At 42.1% G+C, this 21,475-nt stretch overlaps 1 protein-coding gene across 2 annotated transcripts in view; it reads left to right on the forward strand.

Moving 5' to 3' along the window:
- C11H1orf21 (chromosome 11 C1orf21 homolog) overlaps window positions 1–21,475 on the forward strand; it is a 124,954-nt gene that overhangs the window by 40,707 nt on the left and 62,772 nt on the right. For both annotated transcript variants that reach the window (XM_037404513.1, XM_037404514.1), the window contains exon 2: window positions 11,115–11,320. In XM_037404513.1, the coding sequence (XP_037260410.1) occupies window positions 11,227–11,320 (94 nt within the window). In that variant the 5' untranslated portion in view covers window positions 11,115–11,226. The remainder of the gene's footprint in view (window positions 1–11,114; window positions 11,321–21,475) is intronic.

A 21,475-nucleotide genomic window follows, 5' to 3' on the forward strand; every position in this document is an offset into this window, starting at 1 on the left:
TTGGCTTAAATTCAAGAAGTATCCAGAAAAAGTTTACACCATGAAATAGAAAGTTGTGCTTGTTGCGTTTTCCCCTAAAATTTCTAATTGGAAAGATTTAATTTGTTTTATACACAACTGGTTTTAAACACCGTTTATTTGAGTTCAAATACATCCCTAAACTGTGGGTCAAAGCACAAGAGCACTGTATACTTGTGAGATGCCAAATAGGAGCCAAATGCGTATAGAAAATAGAAGTGGTCACTTCTGGGGGACCATAACATTTGACCAAAGTACAGGGACATGATGCTAACAGCCTGAATTAAAATATAGGTAATTTAAAGATAGAAGGTGGTTTCTGTGTTTTTAATCGTGATGAGGTCTGTTGCTGCCTTGGCTGCTTCTTGTTGTGATCCAGGGAAGTCAGACACCACACCAGCATCATCAGCAGGAGGTCTGCAGCTTCTCTGCTCCTGTGCTGCTGTTCCAGCTCTGGGCTTGCTGGTTGTGTTTGAATTATAACTGTGTTAATAGGCACTGAAAATATTTCAATTGTTTTTGGCTAGTGTGGTGCTCATTTATTTATATTATAGGCTGGAACGTGGTTTAGATCTTATTTTTTGAGTATCCAGGCTTGGTTATGCACATATCAATGCACCATGTCACCACTGAAAGGAAAACTCAGTTATTTGCTCTGTTAACATTAATGGAGAGTAGGGAAATGTAACTTGTGATGTTCTAAGGCTTTTTTTTTTTTTTTAAAAAAAGAAATATATATTAAAAAAAAAAAAAGGAAAAGGCTCTACCCAAAGCTGTGACTCAGGTAAGCTCCTAAATCAGTGTTGATGGAATGGAGTAAGGAAATGTTTTTTGCAAGTGCTGAACCTCCAGCAGGGATGTCCAGAAGTGCCCGTGCCTAAGTGTTGGATGGGGAGATGCCATCAAAGAAGGAGATGGATCACAACAGGCTTTACAGGAGCAGTGACACTGCTTTTCCTCCCCGCAGTCCAGCTCCTCTCTCGCCTGTGTTTTTTCGGCTCCCTGTTCTTGGCCTGAGAATCCTAAAGCTCTCCAGCTCCTGAGCACAGCCTGCTTTCATAGCTGCCCTCCCAGCTTGGGTTTCCTGGGGATAAGCTGCACCATGGAGTGCAATATCGTATAGGGTATCATGTAGGGCTCTTGGGTCACACCGTACCAACACAAACATTCTTGTACTGTGGCTTTCAGCTCCAAACCCCCTGTTTTCTCTTTGATCCTGAGGAGTAACCCTGCTAAGCAAGAGGAAGCAGTCAGTAGTGTAACTTCGGGAATGTGGGTTGCAGTGTGCATCCCATTCATTCCTACTTGTGCCATTTACGTAGGACTACGGTTAGGAAATCTCCTGAGTGTGTGAAAAAAATCCTCAGTAGAAATGCTGAACCCTATACAGTTGTTCACAAAAGCTAAGAATGAAATGAACCGCTTTGTTAGCTTTTATCATTAATTTTAACATGATTTTTTAGCTAGGTTGTAGCTGTCGTTTCAGCTGTAGAGTGGGCAGCCATGCACAGGAATGGGTGCCTGTACTGGGATTACTTCTCTCTGGCCTGAACAAGCCACCTCCTGTGGTTTTGAGCAGCATTGCTGCACTTTCTTTGTCATTGAAGTGTTACCGGGTTAGCAAAGAAAGATTTCTTCTTTCTCTAGCTCATCTCCAAAAAAAGGAGGCCATTTAAATTGTTTCGTGCTTTAATTGTACAGAAACAGCAGAGGTGCATATGGCAAATGTTTCCTTGTTGACACATTAGCAGCAGTTCCCCAGCATCTAACCCCCTTGGCTTCTGCATAGCTGAGTTGTTTTGTTTTAATTTCAACCTAAGTGGCACATGAAGTAGCTCCTGCCACAGCTCTTTGGATGAAAAATGCATCAGAAGTGACCCGAGGGGCAGATCATGGGCTCTGTATTGCTGCGGAGGCATCCAGCAGCCCCCCTCTAGGTTGCAGCTGCTCCCTCCTTCCTCTGCAGTGAAACTTGCTGCTTGGCCAAATTTACTAGGGAGCAAGGAAAGGTCTCTAGGTGAAAGCTGAAAGAGCACAGCATAACTGGAGAGCATATGTTTGAGGCACGTTAGAGGGACTGAAAGTAGTTTTCCCAAGGTGAGGTGGGATAATCCCATGCTGTACATTTGAAGGCGATCATCTGGGGAGATAGATTAGTTGTTGCTGTATTTGTGGTCATTATTGATTGATGCAGCTGGAGACAAGGTGAGATGATGGGGTCTGTTATCTCATCTGTGTATGTTTTTAGGGAACACCCAGTCAACTGACTGGGGGGCTTTTTATCATAGAGCTGTTTCGATAGAATAGTGGGTCTAAAGGGTGGCGGGACCCTGAAAATGTGCAATTAAAGATCACTGCATTAGGAATCCTTGTGCTTAAAAAAAAAATGCACACAAGCCCACAGGAACTATTTTTCACCTTGTCTGAAACAAGACTGCATAGAAGTATCAAAGTTGCCCTTACCCATTAATGGCAAAAGTTGTTTGATGATGTACTTGACAGTGTGCTCCATCAGTGATGGATGTTTGTCCAGCTTGTTTGGAAGGACGTCACGTAACCTGTGTGTCACTCTGCACCTCAGGGATTCAATAATCAGGGCTTCCATCCGACATCTCTTGTCTCAGTGACTGGTTAGCAGGCTGTAATGTTTCTACATCTCAGTGTCTAGGAGACCCTCGGTTTTCCATGCCAACTAAAACCTCAGAGGTCACCTGGTTGCTTTTGGGTCGTGCAAGTTGTATTGGCAGTTTTTTGGGATTGGCAATTAGCAATTAGCTTTGTGTTGTTTCGGCCATAGGTGCACTGTTATTTGTTGGTGTGGAGTACAGTACACACGGGGATTAAATGGATTTGGTCATAGGAGACTTAATTCGTCAGCCCCCTTCCCTCAGTGCCATCATTTCATGTTGTATAGATCAGTCTTGTTGCAATACACCCTGCCCCAATCTTCCTCCCTGCAGTGGGGTGGCTTCACTGCCTTTTCACTGCAGCAGTGGGTGGTAGGTCAGCCCCAGTCCTCTTCTTTCCTGCCCAGCAGAGCCAGGTGGCACAGCACTGGTGCTTTTGGTGTGCTTTCAGTCTTGGGGCTCACAGGAGTTTTTCTGTATCAGGAGATGCTGTACCCTGGTATCGGAGAGCAAGAATTAATCTCTGCTTTTTCAGCATCACTTCACACTGCCACCACCACCTCGGGTGGGTGCATGGCACTGAGGTTGGATGGGCTGAAGAGCAGGTATGGAGACTCCTGCGTACACCCTGGCTCTCAGGAAGTCTACGAGTCCCTTTCCTGGGCAGTGCAGCTGTGCTGGATTTGTGATATGATGGAGCAGAAGGTGCTCTTACTTAGTTTTGGAAGATGCTAATCATTGCCACACAGGGTGGAGAGGTGGCATCTTGCACAGCATCTTATACCATCATGGTAGCACATGAGAAAGACTAAGAAGTAGTTTGGAAAGGAAATGTGTTGAAGAACAACGAATAAAAATTAGACCTCCAAGTCTAAAAAGTGCAAGTCTGCAAGTTTAATGCCACCGACGTGTGGTATTAGGTGCTCGGTGCTTTTACTGTTTTTTCTAAAGAAGTATGTGTTTTGCATTTTTAGGAGACTTGTTGAGCCACTGCTATTTCTGGGAGAGGGACAGTCATGAAAACAGTTCAACTTCAGGCCAAAGTCAGTGTTTACATCTGGGGGTGCGTCCCCCATCACTGGTGGGAAGAGGGCAGGAGGAGTTCAGGAGGATGAAGCTGCTGTTTCAGTGTGGTAATTCTCTCTCAAGGTTTTCCTCCAAAGTGAATGATTTTGTTGATGGAGCAGCTACAGCTACTACATAATTTTATTTTAGTCTAATTCTAAATGATGGGATTGATTGGCTACGTGTAATGCCTGCATCTTTAAATTCTTAATAGGGTAAAGCAAGAGGAGTGAGATCTCGGAAGGGAGATGATGCTCAGACCTGTACTTAGACGTGTACAAAATGTCGTATAAATCACTGTTCCTGTACCTCGGGGCGTTTTACTGTATCTTGCTCAGTAAACCATATCTTGCTCTGAAACCATGAAGACAAGTAAAATCAAATAGGAGAGCTTATTGTTGGTTTTCTTTATACTTGAGAGGTACTTGGGCACCCTTCCCATTACGGTAAGTGCTGGAGATTATGCTTAGATATACAGGAAAGTCAGGTACTAAGGAGAATCGAACCCGGCTTTTCTGTAGGCCTGTCTAGTATCTCCCATCACACCAGCGTGCCTGGCTGGGCTGTGATCACCAGCACTACATTTCCAAAAGCTGTTTGGAAATAAATCACAAAACAATCTTTCTTCCATGAAATTAAATTTCTAGGAAGTGACCTCAAGCCACTTAAAGTCAGTGGAAGAAGGGGTCTTGCTGACTTGAATCCAGTCCCTCATGCTGGTTTATGTTGGGTTTTCAATTATCTGGTGCTGACTGTGACCCACAAGAGAAGTACTGGGCAATGGACTGAGATACTGTAGTGACCCACCGGTTCTGAAAGTGGCTCTGAAATGTGTTTGATAGCAAACACGCATCTGAACATTTTGTGTGTGTTGCGGAGATCTTTACTGCAGTTCTGTAATGGCCTTGTAACAGCTATAGCCATTGTTCGTATAGAAGCAGGCAATGTTGAAGGTGTTCTCGGCTTGTTGTCATGTGATCTTACTTTTAATGAAAAGTGCTTGTTTTTTCTGCAAAGGGGAAGTATGTAGGATAAACATCCTAATTCTGTGGAAATTCTGGTTGAGTAGCACTGCCTGCTATGGTAAAGAGAAGCAGTGGCACTGCTGCTGGCTTGAAAGAGGCTGTGCAGGTAAAATACATTATATGAAAATAATGCTTTCTCACCAGCAGCATACCATCTCCAGTGTGTTTTTCCTTTGTGTGCAAGGTAAAAAAACCCTACAGCATTGCCAGCCCATAGTCTTGTAAAGCCTCATCTGTCCTCAACATTTTGTCTATTGATTTTCCTAGAAACAAGAAAAAAAAATAATTAGGTGCTTAGAACTGCATTCTGTAATGGTGGTTGTAATCTTCCTATCACTACTTCTAAAGTATTTGAGGTTTAAAAAGCAAAACCAGTAAAACCTATTTAATTTCCTTTGGAAGCAGCAAAAATGGCAGGTCCTGTGACTGACATGTCTTACTCCTGGGTTGCTGGGCTTTTCACATTGGTGTTACTTTAATTTCTCCCTGTGTGAATGAAGAAGATAGCAATGCGATTCCCCTTCCCTTCCTCCTTTGCATTTTACTATGGGATTTGTGAAATCTCTTCCCAAGGACTTGCTGGTGGTGTTTTTCCTTATGAGACCAAGTAAGGAGAAAACGTTCCCTAGAAGCATTGTGTTGCTGTTGAGAGCTCTTCTGTTTGGAAATCTCTTGTTGCTTTTATACATAAAAAAACATGGATCAGCAGAAATGCTGATTGCAAACAAAAGAAAAGAAAATAAGAGGCTAATTTTGCTGATAAAAAAGGTAAGATAAGCCTCAGTGGAACAAAGTCTGTTCTATAATAGAACTAATAACCTGATAATATGAATTAGTAGCATTAATTCAAACCAGGCCCTCCCTGTTGGGAAAAACTAGGTAGGTGAGCTGCTTTGGTTTTTCTGTTGGGTCTCTTTAGCTGTTAAATTGCAGTGTTCTTGTTTTCTCTTTGAGAAGTGAATGCTTCAAATGTGATTTCTGCTGAGCACGGCTTCTCAAGGGAGGATAGACGCAACTGGCGGTTCCACCATCCAACTAAGTAACTAGGCTGGTTTAGTTTGTCAATGGTATTTTTAGTGCAGCTTGAGTAAAATGCTGTAAAACTGTGGGGTGTTGTCTTTGCGTTTCCTTGTGCGTTATTGATTTTATAGCACCGTGCTAATTCTTTTCCCTTTCAGCGAGATTACTGCTGCATTCACGCAGCTGGCTGGAACAGTGTGTTTCCAATAGGATGTTGAAGTGTGGTAATAAACACAGAAATCTTGCATCGCAGAGACAAGACAATTCATAAAGGGGAGAAAATGCTTAGTTTCATAGCTATTAGTATTAACAGGTGAAGGGGAGCATGTTCTGCCTGTGGATTCAAAGGACCGGAGCATCACCACTCACTCTGACTTTTCTTTTTCCTCTTCTGCCACTGCAAGTTGCTCCAGAATGCTTGGAACTGTCATTCTGCTGTAACCTTGGCCTGTTCATTTATCAATTCAGGGGGTTAATTTTCAATATAGCTATGTTATACACTAGCAGTGCTGGTTTGAGTAATTTGAAGAAGGAGAAAGAGAGCTTATAAGATTATTTTTTTTTCTCCCTTCCTTAGGCCATTGGTGTACTTCAAAGGCAAAATTTCTGTCCTTTTGACTCAAAAATGCCTTTTAGCAGTTGAGAAAAAAAAACCCAAAAGCCTGGTGGAGGGTCGCTGAGGAAGAGGGGTATCACCGTTGGGGGACTCTTAGGTGCTACCTTCCAGCCACCCTCATGGAGGGCAAAATAAGATGCTGTTGCTGCTTTCTTTTTGGAAATCTAATGGAAATTAAATAGGCTTATTTCTTACAGGAAATAAGTGTAATTAATAGCAGTAAGTGAAATCCTTGGGTTCTGCCTGAACTAGGTTGTATTATAAGAAAAGCCAGTGTGGTTTTGCTTTGTAGCTTGGGGTTTTTTCATAGTTGTACGAAGCTCACTGCTTTGATCTCTAGGGCTTTGTGAAATTTTAACCTGATTTCCTCTGTGGTCAACATGGAAGGAAACTTCTAGATATATCAGCAGCCTGAAGAGGATGAGAGATCAGTTACCTCAATGCAATAAAGCTGAAAACAAATACACCTGTGGTAATAGAAGAATTAACATACATTTGTTGTAAAACACTGGAGATCCTCCATTTGCTATTGAGTGTTTGGTTTTCAGCTGTGGAAGTAAAATGTGTTTTGTCAAGGATGCAGCCTTGGACATGATCATCAGAAATAAGAGGTGAGAGGATGACGAGTAGTTTAATGAGGTGATGAAAGAGCTGGTAAATGAAAAGGCACAACATAGACATGCCTAAAAAAAAAAAAAAAAAAAAAAGGCATTGCTTAAGGTTTCCAAAAGCAATTTCTATTCTAAGAATGGAGCCCCCCTGTCTTTAACCTGAAAGAAACTTGGGGTATGAAGTACAGCATCTGAGAGTGTCTATAGTCTTCTTTTGACCCGCACATAAGATGTCAATCTTCACCCCCAAATTAAATGCAGCAGGTTGTGTAGACACTTTTGATCTGCCTAGAGCTTTTTCTCACTAGCATTATGCAGATTGGAGCTTGTAAATTGCCTCTCAAATCTTGATAATTAATGATAGTGGGTGGTGAACATGAACTGCAAATGGTTTGAGGTTTTCTTATTCTTTTTATTTTTGGCTTCTGAAAATCTGTGTGCCCCCAAAATGCTCAGGAAGACAAAAGAGAAAATTATATTTGTGCAAAAGTGGGGGAGGAGGTGGAACGGATGTGTTATTCTGCTGCCAGTCGAAGTACTGTGTTTCACATCCTCAAACCCCTCTGCAGGCAGCCCACTGAATGAGGACCAGCAGCTCATTTCTGAGCGATACCCAAACCTCGTCGCTGTGGGCTTCAATACTCAGGCAAGAAAGGTTTCCCTGAGGCTGGGGGCAGTGTAAAGCTGGAGAGCATCGCGGTGTTGGATTTTTGTCGCTTGTAAGATTAATGCTGCTTTTCTCCCACTCTTTTTGTTTGTTTGGGGTTTTTTTTTGTGTGTGTTTTAAATCCTCTGCTAATTCTGGGTTTTCTTGGGTATCTGTGTCACAGTGTCATCTGTCTCACTGCACTGCGCTAACAGTAGTTCAAGAAACGTGTCTGGAAATGTGTGTTAGACTTACCTTGGAGGTCATTTTGGAGTAGGTTTCTCAGCCCAATTTATTGGCACCAGGAGAAATTGCCTCCATAATCCAAGTGTTAGTTGTGTCATTTTTCAAATACTGCTGTGATTACTGTTCTTTAATGTAGAAGGTGAATTTTCCAGTTCCTGTATTCCTGTTTGTTTCCTTTAATCACAGCATGCCATCAAACATGACCATATTTTCAGTGAGATTGGCGTGTGCTACCAAGATGCTGCAGGAGAGATTTGACTGTGGGTATTTTTTCCTTCCCTCTCCCATGGAGCTTTATACTTCTGCGTTCATGTTCTGCATCTCTTTGTTCCCGACTGCCTCTACAGCTCACCAGTCCTGGGTGATGGGACCATTGCCCTCCTGGCTACTAATCAATGAATAAGTATTTCGCAATTTGTTTTGCTACATGTTGGCTATGTATAAGCTTCACAAAAAAAATCCCCTCCCAGAAATCAGCCCACTGCTATGTCATGAAATACTTTGGGGTTTATTACTAAGCAGCTGTTCCCCTTTTGTAAATCATCCCTGCTAACAGACAGAAAAAGAAAGAGGAAAAATAGTTGAATAAGGCAACAGTGTAATTCATTCAACAGGTACTTCTGTGAGCGCAGTTCAGCTGCTCTGTGATGGAGATGCTGGATTTGTGGTGTGCAGTGATTTCCCCCATGAGCAGCCTGTTAGCAATCCCACCTACACCCCTCCTTGTCTTTTCTGGGGTTATGTTGGGTCTCGCCTTGCTCTTTGCCCCATAGCGGCCACATCCTTTTCCCTGGGATAATATAACTGGTTATATTTTAAATCGGAGATCAGAGTTACTGTCTTTAGGCTCAGCTTATCTTGAGGTTCCTGCTTTTGTCTGAAATCTGAAACAGGGACTCTGGTGTAAACCTTTATTAATTTTACCCCCTCATTTGTTTCAACTGGTCTATTAAAAGCTATTTAAGCAAATCTGTATCTTCTAAGAATATTAGTCCACATTTGATTTCCAGTCCAGTTAGCAGTTCCTTTTCCCAGCCTATTTCTTCATCTCCCACACCTCTGTGTGTGTTGACCTACCTCCTAAGCAAGCACAGTGTGGCTGGTGCTTGAAATCCTTATGGATCCTTGTTTCCCATGCCAACACTGAGATGAAGACCTGTTACTTTATGCAGGCTGTCGTGCGGTTTGGACACAGGTGAAGATGAATTGTCAGCTGCGACCCTCACTGCATTGCAAAAACTGAAGAATAACTCATCTAGTTTACGTAAGATGAGTGTATTGGTATTTATGACACGTGGCAGTGTAATTGAGATGGCCTGCTCTGGGTATTGACTGCTCAGATGTGCACAGAGGGATCTTGAGAGCGATTTGTTTCTTAGCAGGGCCCTAGCTTTGTCTATACGTCTGACAAGCAGATGTATTAAAACTGCTTGAAGGATAGCCTTGGCAAATGTTTGAGGAAGCAGAAAGCTTCCCTAGCTTAATACTGACTTTTGCTGCAAAACCTAGCTTTTCTTTTTAAAAAAATAATGCATGTAGCCATATAGGGTTAAAAAAAATAGCTCACGGGGGATCTGCTCACCCCTTCCACTAGCAACAAGAATGCCTGGTTTAAAAGGCTGTGTTTTCAGGTGAGTGGCTAGCTGTGGCTGAGGGGGAAGAGAAGGATGGGGTAATTAGAAATTCATGCTCAAGTGTGCATATATAGGAGGAAGGAAAAAAGGAGAAGGCATGTTGGGGAATGTAGTGAACATAAAGAAAAATGCACGTACAGGTATGACTGGGAGGGTTAACTGCTTAGAATAGGGATTGAGCATATATACATTTGTATGCTTTGAGTGGAGCGTCCTCATTAAGTAGAGAAACCCACTTTCTGTACAGAGGAAGATGGAAGGTGGAAGGTGGAAGCTGGTCTGTGAGCAGACACCACGTGTGTTCTGTATGCGGTCCTTCCCCTTGCGTGGCAAAAGCAGCTCATCAGAGAACCTGTGGCTGCAATAGCAGAAGCAGAATTGCTCTCGACCCAACTGGCCATACCCTTGTTTCTGTGACTTTGGGGATGGGCAGGGAAATCTCTCAGAGGATGGCAGCAGAGCCCTCCTAGGTTGTGTCCTGATGTGTCTCGGTGCTGCCTTGGCACGGGCAGGTACGCTGTTCATGCTGGGTGCACAAGGAAATCAAACTCAAAAGATTTTCTTCAGGGTTATATGTTTCTGGTAGGATAGATGCTGCTGTATCCCTAGGTAAGAGCACCCTTCTGCTGTTATAGATACAATTCTTGTGGTTAGCGTGGAGCAATATGAGCCACATCCTTTTAAAGTAAATGCTCAGAAGTAATGAATTAAGAGATCATGTGTACGATCCTGTGCTATAGCTGAACTAAACAACTTGGCAAAAAGGGGTGGTTCTCGTTTTTCAGTAGCTGCTCTCCTCTTCCAAAAGGTTCGGCTGGTGGAAAGGGAAGCCGGGATGTCTCATCAAACTTTGAAGTCGTTTTTATTCAAGTGCGGAAACATTTAGCAATTAAACAGTTCATGTTTTTAAATTATTTTTTTTACATAAAATAGGGCAGCTGGAAATTAGCTTTTTCTACCTCCTTTTGGTTTATGTGACATCTGGATTGTTCAGGGGGTGTTATTCCATCTTAAAGTGGGGATAGTTGCCTTTTTGAGTGGTGGAGGTTTTATGGCTTCAGTAGAGTAATGAACACCAGAGAAAAGATAATACAGCTGGCTATTGCCTTTCACGTCTATTAACAAAAGATCTTTAATTGATTTAGGGGGGTTATTTTGTCTGAACACTTGCAATTAGCAGCTCTTAATCACTAAAACACTTTGCAAGAGCACTGGCTTGATGAGTAGATTGGTAAAAGGAACAGGAGGAGCAGATACTGATGATTTCTTCCTTCCAAAAAACCCCTGTATTCTGTGGGAATAGCTGGGTGGGTGGGAAACATATTTGTGCACGTGTTGCTTTCTTCAAGTCACGGATTAAAGAATAGGGCTGGAAGAGACTTTCAGTTGAACTGCTGTGCTCCTGTCCCAAGGCAGGATTGATCTATCTGTATCGTGACCTACCTATATCAGATGTTCATTGAATATGGTTTTAACAATCTAAGAGAATGGAGACAGCTTGTGCTCTTGTACTCCTCTTCACAAGCCCCATTATTTGTCTTCTTGAAGCTCCACGTTTAGAGGTTACCTTTTGTCAATATTTTTCTCTCTCTTTTGCCATCTTTAGGTAAAAGCGACTTGACAACCAAGCAGGAAGGTGAATTATTTTTAAAACAATGAGCGTGCGTCTCTAGACATGGTTTGTTGTTCGGTCCAGCTGGAGCAGTCTGAATGAAGCTATGGGCTGTGCCTCCGCCAAGCATGTTTCTACTGTTCAAAACGAAGAGGAAACTCAGAAGGGGAAAAACTATCAGAACGGAGATGTGTTTGGTGGTAAGTGTTGCAGGATTTCACCTTTCTCCCAACATCATGAATGTTCTGGAAGGTATATTTGGGAGCCTTAACCTATCACAAAATATAAAGGAAAATGCATGTTAAAACAAATCACTATGACAGTGCAGCTGGCCTTTCCAAGGGACAGTACCATGACACCTGAAACAGAGGTCGGAGTGAAATCCTTAGTGGAAAAATAACATTCTAAGTGATGTACAGTACTGCACTGTCTTTAACTCTGCAAATCCTTGGACTAGTTCAAAGATGATGACTTGCACAACCCCCTCATATTTATATTTGTCTCTCTGTTATATATTTGTCATTAGGTACTAAAATACTTGACTCCTCTCCTAAAAATAAAACCTGTTCAGTAAGAAAAAGAATTCCTCAATACTGTTTTCCTGTAAAACAATAAAACATTAGTTCTGAAATCCTACAGCAAACAGGGTTTGAAGGTACAGTGAAACTAGAAGTAACCTTCTGTGAAGGATTCACTGGGAGGCTCTCAACCTGGGATGAAAACGTCTGTTTCACTGTGTGGGAAGACTGGTCTATGATCCAGGTCTTGTCACACACACCTGTGCATTAGGAAAGGTAAAGTGACATGATATAAAATGCACAGTCAGCTTCATGACTCATTTCTCACCCTTCCCCCTCGCCCAGATTCTGTTAGTATACACTAAGTGCTTTTTAGATAATGATCTAAATTGCAATTCAGTTTTTAAGATGTTAGAAATTATCTGGAAGACTGTTCAGAAATGAAATTTCTAGATCTGCCCAGATAGCTATCTGAAAGTTAAATCAGCTGTGAATAAGCTTAGTACTGTTATACTTGAAATAGGTGCGTTGCTATTGAGTATGCCAAACTTCTGTTCTCTGGTGGGTTTTATAGCGATTGTTTGTGTAGTAGTAGGAATGACACATCTACCAGAAAAAAAAATTCCCTTTAATTTCAAAAGCAATGATATTTCACTTTTTCAGCCTTTCTGAGGGCTAGCTTGCTCTCACAGTGGATCCCAAAGTAAGAATACCTAGAGGCATAATCTGAAGAGAAAATAGTTGTTCAGCAAACTTCAGTACTAAATGATGGGTTGTTTTCCTGTGCATGCTCTTCACTAGCCTGGGAGATGCTGATTTTGGAATTGCGAGTTCAGTATGTTGCTTTTGTTTAAAACAGGTTTTAAGTGCTGTCATGAACAAAAAGCTCTATTAGTTTCTCAAAGGAGTTTGTATTTTAGCTGATCCTTAGTGAGGGAGCAATTTTTGGCAATGTGTGTGTCTCAAGCTGGTTTGTTTGTTGGTGTTGTGTTTGTTTTTTTTTTTATTAACCACATGCTGTGGGCCAAAGATAATAACTTTAATGACAAGAAACCTAAAGTAACATCTGGAGGCAGAGGATCAAGAAGGCTGAAGGGATTTTAAAGGGCTCCCACTTTATAGAGCTGAGCTGGTGTCAGCAGTATCATTTAGCTATTCCGGGATCCGTTTGAGGGCTGTTAATCCCTTATTTTAGAGAAGCCTATCACTGTCAGGAATACTACCTGCTGTTAACCATTTTCTGGCACATACTTTAGTTTAGGTACGCAGTTTGTCGTTGCTTTTCCCTTTTTTAGCAAGGAGTTGGAGCCTGTGAGTGAAACAACTTGTTGAGGGGTAACCAGAATGAGCACAGAAGCCACTTTTTTTCCCTTGCTACTGAGGGAAAGCCTCTAGATCAGGAACTGGGCATATACGAAAGGTGAGCTAGAGTGTACCTGGCTTGGCTTTACTACTTGCTCTCCTTTCAGGACCTATAAATGATCAGCGGGATGCTTAGATGCCCAGAAAACAGGGAGCAGCATGCTTCACATGTACAGTGCCCTGCATAGTTCCTGAACACAATTTTTTAATATAAAAAAAGAGAGGCAAGAAAATTACACCTTAACATCATATTTATCATCCTTCTCAAAAATCTTCTGGACTTGCCAAACGCCCAGAGCTCTTTCATAGAAGACCGAGTAAGATTCCTGCTCCCTCTTCTTCTGTATTGGAAACTGTAGTGGCAATTGCATTGTTTGTTACAAGTTAGATCTGAAAGTTCAGACTGTTCTTCCCACTTCATTTTCTATTAAACTATTATATGTTGTTAGTTCCAAATTCATTCCATGTAACATATTCCACAGAGTTGTTCCTTTAGTCATCAAGGAGGAAGTAAGTGCCGTATCAGAGGTCTGTTGTTATATCAGCTCCCTGCAACGAGAGCGGGTAGTCGTACTAGATTTGCACAGACTATCTCAGCTAGGATGACAAATTGTAGCAGGGTAAGTTCCCAGAGATACAGGAGGATCCACAGAGTCAACAAAGGTTAAAAAGCACCACAGGACTTCCATCATGCAGTTGCCTGTCCAGTTCCAGGTGCCAAGAACTGCTGAATGTTTCTTTCCTGATTTCTGGGAAGGGACAGAAGTGTCTCATCCAGCCAGTGGCCAAGAGCAGAGTACTCTGCAGCCTGCAGGGATCAAAAATAAACTGCAGAATGACTAGGCAGAGCAAGACCAAGGTGAGTGGCAGGGAAATTGGCTGGTTCATGTGGAGGAAGAAGATACTGGAAAAGGAACTGGAGGCAGTCTGTAAGAGAAGTGTATTTGGGGAAGGAGGCAGCAAAGTAAAAAAACAGAGACAAGTGGGGTTGGAAGGTGGCTCATGTAGTGTGATAGCATCAATAACATCCCGAGAATATTAGTATGCATATATCACGATGTTCATTGATGCTGAACACTTGCAGTGTTCGCATCTGGGGACTAATCTGACATAAAGTGCCTGTGCAGAAGTAGCAGGTATGAGCTTCATAGCTGTAGTAGCCCAGATTGTCTCAGATGTTTCACAAGTGGAGGAAATCCTGAAGGACTTGGAACAGCAATGATGGAATTAAAGGAAGATACTTCAGTGCTGGTGCTGCTTTCCCTGGGCAGCTGGCGTGATCTGAAAGATGTGGCTTACCATGTATTGCCCCTTGCTGTTTGCCTAACGCCTGAGATGAAAATGGTACTCTTCTTTCTTCTCTGAACATCATCCCCAGAGGAGCTGCAGGCAGAAAGTGTCAATAGTAAGGGTTGTACTTTCCATCTTGCTTTTGCATTAAATAGGTCATTTTGAGTGAGGAGAGGCATGAAAATACTTTTATTTGGGTCTACCCAGTTTTGCTCTTACCTATACCTTAAGTTGCAGGGTTTTATTTTTTGGCACTTAGGGATTTCTGTAGTGCATGGTTGTAAGCATTACCCACATGGCTGAAAAACCTTCGCTTTCCTACATACCACTCTTTTTCCAGAAATGAGTGCACTGGCAACAAAGCATGTGAATTTTCTTTTTCTTTGAGCTCTGTCTTTGGTGCTCAAGAGCTTTCCCAGTTTGCTCCACTGCTACAATTGCAGCTCCACAAGTAGGTGGTGGAGCTACTAAGGGATGAACTAGATGGTCATCGATACCACTGCACTTATTTTCCAGCTGGGCAATAAGGACTGCCAGTGCTGTAGAACCTGTGACTGCTCTATACTGTCTCTGCTGTCAAAGTTGAATAATGGTGGAAATTTCAGAGGGCAGAGAAGGGGATTAGTCATAGCCTGGGGTTACAAGGTTGTAAGGTTCACTCTTGTAACTGATGGGAAAGCGCTGTAACTGTAATGAGAGTGCTGGGGGCAGGAGACAAGACCTGTCTGGCTGTAGTTAAACACAGATTCTTGCTGTGAAAGAGGTTCCGCTGTACATGTACAGCATGTCTGAACTGAAGAAGACATCGAGCTGGTCTCAGAACTGCGTAAATGGTTGTGTTTCCAAGCTTCCCATTTTGGGGTAAGCTCATGGTACAGGACTTCATGAGTAAAGGAAAGGTGGAAAGGACCTAAGTAATTCCTGTGTAGCTCCTTGCTCTCTGTGCCTTGGATAATAATTCTCTGTTAATGTTGCAGAAGTTGCCAGAACAGCATCATTATGCATTGCCAACTTAGACTTCCTTTGCTATGAGCACATTTCTAGTCCATCAGCACTTTTCCCTCTTCTTTTCATGGGAGAAGCAGGCAAAGAAGCCATGCAGGAGCCATGAGCACCAAGAGGGCTGCAGCTTTGCCCTGTACCTTTTTGTTGTCACTCAGGTTGCTTGCCACGAGCCTTGTACTTGTTTTGCAGTCCTCCCTCTGAGTCCTCAGAAGGTGGCCTGTCCAGAACACCTCTTAACATTTCCAAAGTTTTCTTCAGGAGTTGTGGTGTTTGTCTTAGTATCCACCCTGCTGGACTACAGATGTCACTTTGAATCCAGAGGCTATTTTCTGAACTGCTTGGAGTGGTGCAGTTCTGCTTCTGCTCTTCCTCAGAGCCTCTAGATGCTTTTTCCTTCTTCCCCTGGGGGGCTGGTTGAAGCCAAATCTATTGACTATCTGAGAGATCATTGCTTCTATGAGGATTTTTTTTTAAACTTTTTTTTTTTTTTTTTTTTTTCAATTGAGCAGACACATTGAGCCAGGTGTTCACTGTAAATTTGAAACTCTAGTGTTTAAAACTGAGAAACCTACCATAAACCCCATGGATTCTGTAAGAACAAATTCTGGTTAACTGAAAACAAAACATTAAAATTTCCATCTTATCCCAAATTGTGGAAGGCACACTGTGTTTTGCTGTAATATGTATTAAATAATTGAGTTAGTAGGCCTATCCAAGAAGATGTTCTAGAGAAGATTGAATATAATATGATTATTATGTCTTGTTGGTCTCAAATGACTTCAAAATCCATCTAATAAGGATAGTAATAATAAATCTTCATTTATTCATCATTCCACTTCTGAGCTGATTTCCAGGGCAATACATAAGAGCTATAATAATGTAAATACCAATGAAGAACAAAATGCCGTGATAGAGCTGTGAGGGTTGTTGATTTCAACATATGTTTTAATAATATTACATCTCTTGTAGATTAATTTTATTTGTGCCATTTTAAAAAATCATGGAAGGTTCATTTGGGGAAGATGTTATTGACGTGTAATTTTTTTGTGTAAGAAAATAACTAGTAATATGACTTGTTGTGGGGAAGAAAAAGATTTTAGAATCTGTTTATTAATCTGTGAGGCTAATGTGGACATTTATATGGCGCTCTTGGGTGCTTTACAAAAGTGAGAGTAAACACGGCAGGTAGGAATCTTACGACAAACTGGGAATACCCGTGCTGCAATTGCCAGATAGGATTTCTGTTATTAATAGCAGCTAGTCTAAATAAAGCTGAATGTAAAGCACAATAGTTTATAAACTGATTTATCTCAGAGAAGCTGAGAGAATGCTAGAAAAGGAAATCTTTAGCAATGAGGTATTGTAATGGGATTGAAAAGCTGATGGATGCACATAGGATCGGATTGCTTCACGAGCTCTAGTGTAGTCATCTTTGAAACTTCCCTGTTTTAGAGGTGGACAGCATGGAGAGATCGTGTGAGGGACCTGATGTCAGATCACCTGCAGATGTGCGTGCCCTTATCTCTGCTCTGTTCTTCCTCACTTGTGGGTTTTTTTTCCCCAGCAGTTTTCTGCTCTGTCGATATTTCTTCCCAAATCTTTTGAAAATACCATAGTTCAAAATCTAAGCAGGAGAGTTAAAGTATTTAACTACAGCAAGTGTTGACCTGTCCTGCATGGTAGCAGCCAGCCTGCAGAGTCAGGAAAGCAACGACCAGTGTCAAGGGAGGACAACTGAAGAGTTCAGCTTAGCCACCCAAAACAAATACACCGCCCTGTAGCAGCCATAAGTGGACTGGAGGGAGGTAGCTTTATTTGGCTTCGTGTTCACAAATACCACCATTTAAACCCCAAAATCTTTATCAGCTTGTCATGAGTTTTGTCATGTTGGTGTTTTCTTTCTTCCTGTGTGTTTTGTGGGCTTGTCTCACTTCTGCTAATCCCTTCCTTGTGACAACCAATTATTTCCTTCCTTGTGTCTCATCCGTGTGGGTATCTCAGCCGCTGCCCGAGACAGCAGAGCTCTGACTTATTTTGATGTATGCCGTGTGGATTTGAAGGAAGTGTTAAAAGATGCTAAAATAATTAAAACCTTTAAAGCATGCCCACTGTATACAGGAAGAGAATAGCACAGGGAATTTGGGACTGCGACTTCCTATATATGCATCGTCATCTCCAAAAATATTGTGCCCAAACCTTTGTAGAGGTTAGTTTCTTTTGAAGGCTCTTTCCTTAATAGGCAGGCCTAGAAGTATCTTTTTACTTAAAAATTCAGTCTCGGGTAGTTGCTCAGGGCACTTGAGAATACCTATGGGCCTGGCAAGACGGTTCAGATGTCTACTACTACAAGTTAACTTCCTAAACCTGCCTTGTTCCTGTGCACAAAATTCTGCAAATCATTTTCTGGACATTTGAAGCTCTGAAGATGGGAATTTTTCAGATAAAATGTGGAGTGAGAAAAATATATTATAAGTTTTTTTTCAGTGAATAACACCTTCCTGTTACCTCTCCCTTTCCCTCAGGTGTCAGGAAAAAACACTAAAGCTGAGAATGAGAAATCCTTTCTTCTGAAAGAAAGCATGGCTGTCCTCATTGCACTGAAACGATCTGGAAAGCCATAGGTTAAGGAATATAACTTTAGTCATGGTGACCGTGAACACATGCTGTGATCAGGAGGTCTTGCTGCACTGGGCTCCACAGAAATACACAGCTGACTTTGCCTGGCAGCATTTATTTTATTGACTCAGTTGGTCAGCTGATTAGCACCCAAATAGTAATTGCTCTAGCTTATTTGGCTGTCCTTACACGCTTCTGCAATGTCAGATCGTACTCGTTTGAGGGACGGTAGTGATTATGGATAAAGGGACCAGCACCATGCAGTGGACTAATACCATGCTGGATATTTTGAGACAATAACCTTTTTAAAAGACATTTTCAAATATGAACAAGTAACTCTGGCACAACCACAGGCACTCATTTCATGCAGTGCTTGGTCTGAGCTCCATGGAAGTGAGTGACATGTAGGCCCCCTGTCTCAGGGGTGCAAAACTTCAAATATCACATGGAGTTTCAAAGGAGGAGATTTTCATTGCTTAAATTCAGATTCTGGCTGAGCTGCTGAAAGGGTAGCTTTCGTGTTGTTCATGATTTCAGCAGCTCATGTCATAAAGTAGATCCTGCTTCAGTGCCTGAAAGCTGAAGAAAAGCAGATGAATGCATTGCAGCATAGGGCTGAAGCACATGAGCATCTTCTGGAATTGTAGTGGACTCTGCTTTTCCTCACTTTTTTTATTCAATTGAAATGATATTTTTTTTTAGTTTAACAGCACCTTTGTTTTTTATCCACTGTTCCAACACAATTTGGTGCTAGCCTGCTTCTTATCTGAGTAAACATGGGTCAGTCCTAAACACGTTTCAGGAAGTAAGAGAGAAGAATAGAACAGAAACCCACTTCAGTGTAATGTTCATCTGGTAAATGTAATAAAATTACATTTATTATCTAGGTTTATGATGTATTTAAGTCTGTAGAACACCCTTGGTAAGTCAATAATTTACTATTTTATTCCCCTAAGGAGGCAATAAGGTTTTAAAAAAAACAAAAACCCAAAACAAATCCAAACCCCACCCTCGGGTTTTGTCTAGTCATGTATTTCTGATCAATGTGTGCAAAGAAAGTGTTTTCCACATGAACTAAAATTGTATTTTCACCTTCTGTGAATAGAAGTGGCTCATCTTTATAGCTCTTGGAAAAAGTACTGCTTGTGCAGTATAAGGAAGAAGCTGTTCCTGGGCAATGGGTTTGCTCAGGTAGCAGCAAAAAAAGCTCTTCATTCTCCTCTAGCCAGTAAATATATCTCTCTATATCTAAAGAATATAAAAAGAGCCTTTTGTAGAAGGTGTAACGGGCCAGCATCTCTCCTGGGGCAGGAGCAGGGTTGCCTCATGAGGAGGGATGAGCTGGGAGCCAAGGGTGACCCCAGTGCCCTCACTGTTGGGGTGCTGGGGGTGAGGTCTGTCAGCGGTCCCAGGCACAGCAGTGAACCAGGTCCAGGATCCATCCAGGGAGTGCAGTGAGGAGCAGTGGGGTCAAGGCTCTAGGGGAAGGCTGGGGACAAGCTAGAGCTTGCCCAAGGGCTTTGCTCAGGAGAGAAGATAACTACAGTGTGGGGTTGAGGTCCCTCCAAGAGATGGGACCAGAGGCAGCGCTAGAGACAGGCAGAACTGAAGGGCCAAGCCTCAGCCAAAACGGAGCTCCTGGGTTCATGGGCAGAAAGTGCAAGTGGGGATTTTGTGAGACTGGTCACTGGCCTCTTAGTGCACTCAGGGCCCTGACAGCATCTATCCGTTAATTGTGACCTTTATGTAATGACTGTGATTGAACTCACTCTCCCTTCTCCTCCTCCTCTTTTTGTTTTTACTTGCAAGTGGAGAAATGCTGGTCTGGTGGTCCATAGGGGTGAGATCCAAGTCATTGGAAAGGTTCATGTAGGCTCCAAGAAGATGCCTTGCCACTTTCAACAAGATTGGTTTTCACCATGTAGTTTCACTGATTCATCAGGGAAGAAAATGAGTTTCAGAAGCGATGGTAGAGCAGCTCTTTAAATACCTGGGTGTTCAAAGATTGCTTAGTTGTAAATTGTTCCAGGACAGTAGAGCAACAGGGGTTGAAGATATTCTTCAGTGCGTATTTGGAGTTCTGTCTCCTATTATTTCAGTTCTTTCCTTTGAAAAAAATCAGAAAGACCCTAAATGAGATTACTTTCCCAGACGGATGGCAGATCTTTGCCATATAAATTTTGTTGAGGTTTTCCTACCTTCAAGAGAATTGGACCTAAAGCAGAGCAGGTGCCCATAAATTAACTAGATAGCCTTCAGACACCGTAGTTATCTTCTTCTGGTGGTTAGTCATCCTGCAATGTTTACAACCCCATGTCATGGTATTAGATGAGGGAATTATTCTGCAAAGTCATTCTACTTAGTGTAAGTGTGCTGTATTTATAGAGACCTTCTGTGGTACAGCCACTGTTACCTGCTTTGCAGCAATGCCTGGGTTTCCAGGCTGGTGTCAGCTGGGTTTGGCATGATATGCCCGTAATCAGACTCAGCACCTTTAGTGGGGATTTATTGTATGAAGAGAGAAGGTGAACCAGGGTGGAGAAGCAGTTACCCCATTTTGGGGGAGAAATTAATCACAAGCAGGTTGTAATTTCCCTGCTTCTTAGTTTAATGTAAGCTTTCACCTTATGCAATCTGCCCGTCGGTGCTAGAGCACCCGAAGGAGAGGTGGGGGGGCTCTGAGGGCACCCCAGGGTCTCTGCAAGCAGATCAGCTGTGGACACAGCTGGTGTAGTTTTATTCTGGCAAATGACCCTTCCTACAAGCTGCTTAGCTCGATGAAGAATATAGTCAAAGTTGAATACAAATAAAGTGCACGGGGGATGCATTTCACAATTGCATTAGTGTGCTATAAATAGGAGCGTACATCCACCTTTGGTATTCACTAGAAAGAAGCCAGGATGTATTTTCTGGCAGACTTGGTGCTGAAGGAAATCAGTTTATTTTATGGTACAGACAAACTTTTATTTTTATTTTTTTTACTTACTCTTTTAAAGACAGAATCCTTGGCATTCATTGTCTATCTGTAGGTGCAGACAAGGAAAATTCATGGTAAAAATGCTGCATACTTTCAATTACCACAGTGTTTCTTTTGTCATTTTCCAAGTGTTGTATTACTTGGCCACAAAGTGGGGGGGGGAAAAAGCAACCAAAAAACCCAGACCCCCAAACCCCAGAGACTGAAATTTGGCCAAGAGAACCTCAGTCTGGGGGATAACTCTTCAGTTCCCCAGGTAAGCCTTGTGAAGCTGCACAGATGCATATTCATTTCAGCAACACAAGGCTGTTACGTTACAGTAGGAATATCTACTGGTAGAAATACCTATTAAATACAAGGAAAAGATACCTAACCAGTAAGTATTTGTGTACCCCTGCATACACAGCCAAAGATGTCTTGAAAAGTTAGTTGCTATGAAACTTTGATTTCTAAAAAGCTGCCAAAATGCTTCCTAGTGCTGTGCGCTCAGATTACAGTGAAACATCCATTTACTAACATAGAAGGCGTTTTTCCATTAGGTACTTCTAGAAAACACTGTGCCATTGTGGGTATTTTGAATAAATCCT

Source organism: Falco rusticolus, chromosome 11 (genome assembly GCF_015220075.1).
Source record: "Falco rusticolus isolate bFalRus1 chromosome 11, bFalRus1.pri, whole genome shotgun sequence".
Taxonomy (NCBI): domain Eukaryota; kingdom Metazoa; phylum Chordata; class Aves; order Falconiformes; family Falconidae; genus Falco; species Falco rusticolus.